The 8,827-nt window shown below is 39.3% G+C and overlaps 1 protein-coding gene across 1 annotated transcript; it reads left to right on the forward strand.

The window, feature by feature from the left end:
- Positions 1 to 587: 587 nt before the first annotated feature.
- Positions 588 to 6,416, forward strand: sbk3 (SH3 domain binding kinase family, member 3). The gene is made up of 4 exons (XM_028471817.1): positions 588 to 1,026; positions 2,995 to 3,139; positions 3,584 to 3,786; positions 5,143 to 6,416. The coding sequence occupies exons 1-4, from the start codon at positions 1,021 to 1,023 to the stop codon at positions 5,926 to 5,928; spliced, it is 1,140 nt and encodes a 379-aa protein (XP_028327618.1). The 5' UTR covers positions 588 to 1,020; the 3' UTR covers positions 5,929 to 6,416.
- Positions 6,417 to 8,827: the final 2,411 nt, after the last annotated feature.

An 8,827-nucleotide genomic window follows, 5' to 3' on the forward strand; every position in this document is an offset into this window, starting at 1 on the left:
AAAGCGATCAGCAGACACCTCTGAGGAAGGCTGACAGTTGGCAGTTCAAACATGTCAGGAGATCATAGTAAATTTCAAAGTAAATCTCTAGAAAAAAAGTTGTCTGAATAAATGAAACCGTAACATATTATTTAGAAAAAAAAGACAAAACGTACTTGATGGAATGAGTTGAACAAATACAGCTATTTTTATTTATATATATTTATAATATATATCTTTAATTCAGGCAAGATGGACATGGTCCAATTAAAGGGCATCAGATGAGAGGCTACTGATCGTTAACAATCCAAAGTTCCAGTCTTGAAAAATGTAAAATGTAATACTAAATCAGGGATCATCAACCAAGCTTGTTGGTGTATTCCAATCATTCCAGCATGGCCATTGATTAAAAGAGGAATCCTAAACTGAGAAGGGGAATTCACTGACACAGACACACTATAGGGGTGAGACTTGGAGACATGCAAAGAAAACAGGGGGTGTGAATGCTTGTATTTGGGCACAGATGGAGTGACAACTGAGGAAAAGGGTGGCAGGAGAGTGACAGCTGAATATGGTGAAGCTGACTGACAGATTGGAAATGGTTGGGGTTATTGCCAGCACTGTAAAGAGTCAGAGAGAGTTTGAAATACCATGCAGCTGGTTTGTGCGTATTTGCCAGCATATCAGCAGAGAGGGAAAGAGAATGTTGGCACAAGAGTATAGGAAACCACAGCTAGAGCTTTTAGTGTGTGTGTGTGTGTGTGCGTGTGTGTCCTAGTGGGGGTCTTTGGTTCACATCTGTTGCTCTACTCTATAAATCTGCTGAGCTGCTGCATGGCAGGACGGAGAAAATACATGACAACCTGCCTCTATTCCACTTTGATTTTTGGCTTTCTGTGGGATTCACTCGCTCGTACCTGAGCTCTAAAACAACATCTAGAAGAGTCTGTGGTTCTGGGTTGTTGAGGGTTTTCAAGTCTTTGATTAGATGCTGATAACTGCCAAGACAAAGTGAACAGAGATCATCCAACCTAACAGAAAATGACTGTAAGTATTGCACAAATTCAGCAGCAGATGAACAATTGTTCAATGTGCAATCCTGTTGGTTATCATGCATTAAAATGGATTACTCATATTTGATTTTATTCCCTATATGTAATCTTGCATGCATTTGTGCAGCCATATCATGGCATGACATTCAGGCATTTGCACATATGAAATTAAACGAACATTCTTTGTTGTATAGCTTAGCTTGTACATGTTTTTATGACAAGCTTGTTTGACTCTTTTACTGGACTTTTATTCATGCTGTTTGCCACAATAAATCTAGCAATAAAGCTTCACATCACTTGACCTTCATGCCAAAGACCATTATCCACCAGGGTTTATTAATAATCACCTTACTTTACAAGAGCAAATACCAAAAGCTTGATTAATGCTTTGATGAGCGTCTGTCAAAGGCACTTAATCATGGTAAACCAGAATAGAATGCTTTAAAGACGTATATGGTTTTTGACAATTTCCTGCACGTGTGGAATGAATATCAGTTTTAGGATGTAAAAGTGTGATCAAATTCACTCCCATACTAACATGAAACATCACATTAAGTCATGATTTACAGGCCTGGGTTTGGGCTCCTGTCTCATCAGCATTAAAATGCACTAAAAAAGCAGCTTTAAATTTGATTAGCTTGTAACTTTTCTAATAATAATAATCCATCCATTAATTTTCTGACCCACTTTGTTGGGTTTTTCTTAAGAATTTTATATTTTGATAAGCGCTTCAAAATTATTAATGCTGTAATTTGCGCTACCGTATATAAATAAAGTTGAATTTAATTGTATCTTTTTTCAGGGTCGCAGGGAAATAATAATAATGTTCAATGATTTTAAGCTGTACATCCATCATCTTTGTATCACAGTTCTAAATCAGCCTTTCATCGAAATCATCATCTTTGCTCAAATGTGTTGTGTAACTATCTCGTAATTTGGCTGAAAATGAGGCCAATTTGTTTATTAAGCAGCAAATCACCACCAGCACAGATTCTCCATGTCTTGGGCCAACACAGAAAAACAGACACCATACATAAGTTAGCCTCAGGCTCCTTTGCCAGGCAATGAAATAATTGATCACCTTCAATTGATCAGAAATCTTGACTAACAACAAAGACAAGGCAAATTTATCTGTATAACGCATTTCATACACAAGGGAATTCAATGTGCAATGCTTTACATGATTAAAAGGTGCAACAGAAAACATTTAACAACTTAGAAATCAATAAGATCATTAAATCAGCAGTAAAAATATTAAAAATCAGCAGTAAAAAACCTTTAAAAATCTCTTTCTCAGCCATATGCAGTCGAGAAAAAGAACATGTGAACATTTTTAATTTGGATTTAAAAATGTTCACTTTGGATGCTGACTTCTGCTGGCAGTTTGTTCTAAAGCTTGACCAATATTCTAAGGCTCAGATACATAACCTCTGAAAGGTCTAATGTAAAGATGTTATAGAATATTCCTTTTTAATCTGTGTGGCTCTAATGCACATAATCATTCTCATTTGCTGGAGTTCATACAGAACGGAGAATAATAATTCTCTGATCACTCCTAGATGTCCGATAGACACGTGGAGTTTTTTTTCCCATCTGTAGATCATTAGAGATAAAGACAAATCATGGTATATTAGAGAACGGCTCAACATAATGCTTCAGATTTTGACAAAATTCTTGCATCTCATGTATAAACTTGCCACACATGCCTATTCTAGGCTAATGAAATACATGAAAGTCAATATTTCAGGGTCTTGTCACTGTTGAAGGTTCAGGCGACACATAATCTGATGTATGACCCCACATGGCCTCAAATTCATGCTCCCTTCTTTGAAGCAATCCTTCACAAACTTCAACACTTGTTGGTCAATGGGTGGATCTAATGTTTACCAATGCATCAGGTCGTTTCATCATCCGTCAGCAACATGTAATGGCACAAAATGAAACTTTCTGTCTCCATTTTCAGACTGCGGCTCAGGAGCTTGATGAGCTATGCTACCTGTCGGCACAGTCCATGAGCAGGCTGAAAGTATCCCAACACTTCCAGGTGGTGAAGCTCCTGGGAGAGGGATCCTATGGAAAGGTCATGCTGGCCGTGCACAGAAAGAGAGGTGGGTGTAAGATTCGGGGCTAAAGAAGCAGTCGAGTCTGAGACTCTTTTCAATCTGTTCTCACCTAGATACACTCAATCAGCCAATTTTTATTTTAGGTTTTTTTTTTTTTAAACTCTCCCACAGCACCTATCTGAGGATAGGGTGTCTCTGATTAAAAACAACACATGCTTTGTGGGCTCCATGTTCATAGTGATCACCTCACCTTTGCACTGGGGTTGCACTAATGAAGTGCTTTGCTACATTCTCAGGGATAGAGTTGCTCAAACTATGGTGTAGGTGTGAAACAAATTAGCCCCAAAGGGAGAGTCAAATATCTTCACAGTGTCAATGACACAACAATCACGCTTCAACAATGATGATAGAATGTTTTTTGAAATGCTGGCAAAAGTACTTTACATTATGTATTGTTCAGCTGTTCACTTCTTCTTCTGTTTCGCTCAGGGACGCCGATGGCTCTGAAGTTCTTTCCTCGACAGTCCACCACGCTCGCCTCTTTTCTACGGGAATACAATCTGTCCCTTTCCTACTGCACACATCCTTCCTTGACACGAGCTCTTGGCATCTTCTTCTCCACGCCGTCCCACTATGTTTTCGCCCAGCAAGCCGGCCTATATGGTGACCTTTACAGCGTTATAGTGTCAGAGGTCAGTTGGGCCAATTGGCGGGAAAAACCTTTTACTAAACATAAATAAGAAAGTGTTTGAATTTTGTTTTCATCCTCCATTGTACAATAATCATTAGAGCTGGGAAAGTAATGCAAAATATGTTTTAACTTATATCAGATGCATTTAAGTTACCTATACGAGTGTTATTTTCACCGTGTGTTTTTATGTTTGTTAGCAGGATTAAATCAAAATTACTTAAATGACTTTGAATACATTTTTAAGCAAAGATAGACCTTACGCAATGGAAGATTCTATTACATTTTGGAAGGGATCCAGAACAATATACTGATTCCGGATCAGTTTAAAATATAGAAAAATTATTGTCTGTCATCATTTGCCAGATTTAAAAAAATATATCTCGGTTCGTCATTGACCGATCTTTATGACTCAGTTATGTCGAGTTGGTTCCTAAATTACCCCACCAAATTTATATGTATTTGATGGATCCAAATTGTGCATTGTATCGCAATTTTCCCACCCCAAAAATGGGGGTGTCTATGCATTTAGACCTACTGTATTGCTATTAATGGGGATATACATTTCTTCCAAGCCTTTAAAGTGTGAAATATCATGGTACCATGATCAGGATCACTGATCCAGATAACTTTCAATATCTGGCAAAGACGGAATTTGGCGGAGGTTTGTGCTCCTGTTCATTATGAGGTTTTTTTTTCCATAACTGCTCCACTGGCTCTATTTAAAAGCAGAAAAAAAAATCAAGGACTGCTTGGAAATTGGTTTTGCTACAACGTATTTTGGCGAAAATGTATTTATTTTGCATTTTATTGTCAGCAAATATAAGTAGGCTACAGGTGCAAAACATGTAAACGTTTTTTTAAACCAGGTGTATTTTGCAGAGTTCGTGCAGAGCAGACGACGACTTAAAAATCAAACTATAAAATCAGTCATGAATTTTGATGAAGTCAAGGTTGACTCTACACCCAGAACTGCTGCAGCAGTTTGACAAGCTTATAATACTTGTTGCTTGCTCAGCTTTCTACTTTTCTGCTGCCAGAGGTCACTGACAGAAAAAAAAAACTGTTACGGGTTTGATAACAGCTACCTATCACTGTCTGTGCCTCTGCCAGTAACAAAATACAGTGCAGATAAGAGTGAGGGCATGCTGCTCTCCCATATGAAGAGTGTGAACATGAAATTAAACATCAACCACAAGTGTAACTGAGCATTTTGATGATGCAGAGTTTGCAGTTTTAGTGCCTGGGATATGTATTTGGCTGTAATCAAGTGCTCATTTATTTCCTGTCAGTGAATGGTGTAAAAGATCATAAAAGTGTTGCCTGACAGCGCTGATGTAGCGTTTTTCGCTTGTTTCAGGCTTCTGTGGATGAACACTGTGTCCAGAGGGTGATGGCCCAGCTCAGTAGTGCTGTTACCCACCTCCACTCCTTGGGCTTTGTGCACCGTGATATCAAACCCGAGAACATCTTTTTGTGTGACAGTGCCTGTCGCTGGGTCAAACTGGGCGACTTTGGCCTCACTCGGGCAATCGGCACCACAGTCAGAGCCGTCTGGTACCAGTCGCCATTCTGCACTCCTGAAGTAGAACCTGCCAAGGAGGCTGAGAGGGAGATGAAAAGGAGGCTCACGGAGGGGATTGAAGATGAGGTTGATGACATTTGGATCACAGTGCAGCCTTCCATTGACAGCTGGAGCCTTGGCGTACTCACCTACTGCCTGTTAACTGGCTGTTTCCCCTGGGAGGAGAGCACCCACGATGACCGTGGGTACCGCAGATACAAAACGTGGTTTGACTGTGAGGCTGAAAAAGCAGAAGAAACAGGACATGTTGAGTGGAATGGAGAGGAGGACTTTAATGGTAATAACATCATGGTGAAAAACCAAGGAGACAATCGTCTTCCTTCACAGTTTGCAGGCCTCAGTCAACTGGTAATGACTCTTTTGAAAGAGCTGCTTCACCCTGAACCCAAACTGCGTGGAAGCCCAGAGGATATCCTGAGCTACCTGGGAGGACCATGGCTGATGGAGACGGAGAGAGAGGAGAGGAGGAAAGCAGAGGAGGCAGCGAAGGAAGCCACAAAAATCAGGGGAAAGGGAGGCTTAGAGGAACAGATCTTCAGAGAAGGCAGAAGAGAGCGATGAATATTTCTTTATTCAAAATATATTTGTTTTAAATGTGTGATATTATACTGAAACTATTGCTGAACATGAGTAAATATATTACCTTTCAACAAATCTAACCACTATGGGGAGCTGAATTTTTCACTTTTTTTAAAAAAAACTTTTATTATTATATGTTTGTTTGTCATTTAAACAGCAATCTGTATTATGATTAGTTAAAAAAAACAAACATTTGTACACTAGAGCAGGGGTTCTCAACTGGTCCCTAATTTGTTATGCATTTCTTCTACTTTCATGAAATTAACTCAACCTGCTTTTATAAAGGCACTTTTGACATTAAACACCCTTCATTTATTGTTGTAAGTCTTTTTGTTTGTAAAAAATCACTGTCATTGCCACTTTATATCAAGGTTTCATACTGTAAATATATTGTTTTACATTAGTTACACACACTGACTGAGGGACTAATGCTGACTCACACTGTCCCACCACTTTTTATTGTAATTGTTTAATAAATGTATAATAAAGGCTCTAATTTGTTGTTCTTCTTCTTTGTTTTTGGTGTAAAAAGAAAACATATTGAATATAAATGACCAACTGTTACACTCAAATATAAAGTGCAACATGTAGGACACTTTTATAACAGACCACAGGAGCGTATACCCGTGGAAAGAACAACATCTTTGAATGGGAGCAGCAACAGGTGCTTTCCACAGCAGCAGCAGCAGCACATCTAAAATTGGACTGAACAATACAGCCAGATAGTGATGCCAAAGTCATTGTTTTTCAAGATTATATAAGCAAACCTGTGCATAGAAGTGATCGAATATATAAAACAGCCAAAAGGTCCTTAATGTCCCTGGTTTGATGAGGTATGTTAAACAGTTGACAGAAAACTACACAAGAGCTATGCACACATGGCCGTACGCCCTTTAGTCCGTTTGTGTAGACTGCTGGCCTACATCTGTCACAATGAACAATTCCTGGTTGAAAAATCACCAGTGCTCATGCTGAGAGGACTCTTAAATGTAAGCCGGCACCATGCTTAACTACCAACATGTTCTTTGACACCCTCCTTCCATGCTGTGAAATTACACTTCTGCAAGTTCAGATGAAACGGCCTTAGTACGTCCTTTATGAGCTAGAAATAAGAGTAATATACATATAAATCAAACAATATGCTGTGTTGTGGTTAGAGCATTGAATGCGTGATTATCATACAGTATATCCAAGTTTTAGTTTGGACTCTCTCATAATACAAAGTGCAGAGTATCACAGTTACAGTAGATCCATGGTGCTATAGAAGGCTGCTTGTACGTAAGTGCATGTATGCTTGTGTGTGTGTGTGCATGTGTATGTTTCCAATCCAACCCCAGCTAAGGTCCACTCCAAATGGGTTTATAAATAGACATGTGGCCCATCTATTTACACACGGTGCACATCATCACCTCCTGCTGACTCTCTACTCTCCACAGGCCTCCAAACGCCAACGGCTGGTAAAATCCCAATCTGATGGAACAGTGTGACCCAATGAGCCCCTGAAATCCCTCATGTACATTTGCCTTTTATTTCTGTCCCCTTAGCAGATGACTTTTTCCCTCTCTTTGCTCATAACACTTAGACCTTATCCTTCCCCTTTCATCTGTTGGCCTATACTCTCTGAGCCCTGAACAGTTGTCCTCTCACACACTCTCTGGCACTCTGTCTTTCCGCAGGTCACCTCCACCATAAATCACAAACAAGGTGTTAGGCCATGTCTTGCAATCCAACATGTTTATATTAAACACTTGAGATCTGTGTTAGCTTTGGCCATTTGCGATACAGAGATTTACTTTGCTGTGGGCCATGCAGAGGATTAGAGCTCATGTTACACTCAGGTGGGGAATAGGAGGAGATGAGCTCAGTTTGATGAATGGAGACACGTGGAGCAGCAGCAGGACACAGACACAATGGAGAGCCAGCAATGAGATCCAGCTGATCCAGGTGGAAAATAGACAGATTACTGGAATGATGAAAAGAGGAGAAACTAGGACAGCACAGTGTGATATAAACAATTGGTTCAGTTTCTTCAACTGACCACACTGTAGGCTTCAGAATAAACTCCAACTTTGAGCACTTTTTTAAAGTTTGTTTTACAGTAGCTCTGATATTTGTCCCAGTTAATATTGAACCCGATCCCACATATTCATTTTTAGATGCAGGAGGACCATTCCTCATGTCAATGGATCCTCACATTAAGTTCTTCTCACAGACATAGGATACAGAACATGAGATATGAGCAGATACCTGCAGGTACAGTATACCAGGGGTCACCAACACACCAGGTAGCCCACATGGACCAAGTGAGGTACCCTCAGGAGCTTTATAGTCACCAATGAGCTCCATCTAAAATCTGATTTACTTTCCAGGATTCATACTCACAAAGATGAATACATATGAGTGATATACAGTAGTTAGTAGTAAAGTTAAATACTGCAGTTTTAGTATTAAATTAACCATATATAAAGGTTTATTTTCATTGAAACATTGTGACAAATGTTATTAAGTGTTATCTGGTGGTGCGTCAGTGGTATGTTGTTTATTAAATGAAACATAACTAAAAATTCTAACTTTAATGAGAAAGGTGAGGTTACAGAGAGAGTCTGAGTTTTAAATTGTTCCCCACACACAGTCTTTTTCTGTATTTTGTTTTCATGTTTGTCAAAGCTGAAAATCCACTTTCACACAAGCTACATGGTGGCAAAGAGAGTCAAGCACATTTGGCTAACACAAAGCAATGTTTTTTTTAATTTTCTATACGTAGCTTACCCCTATAACAATTTGCGTACCCCACTTTGGGCGCAAACAATGATAAACATCACATGGTGGGACCAATGGTCTCTAAAGGATGCAGGAGAAGGATCATTTGCTTTACTTTTCT

The sequence above is a fragment of the Gouania willdenowi genome, chromosome 16, assembly GCF_900634775.1.
Source record: "Gouania willdenowi chromosome 16, fGouWil2.1, whole genome shotgun sequence".
In the NCBI taxonomy this organism is placed as follows: Eukaryota; Metazoa; Chordata; class Actinopteri; order Blenniiformes; family Gobiesocidae; genus Gouania; species Gouania willdenowi.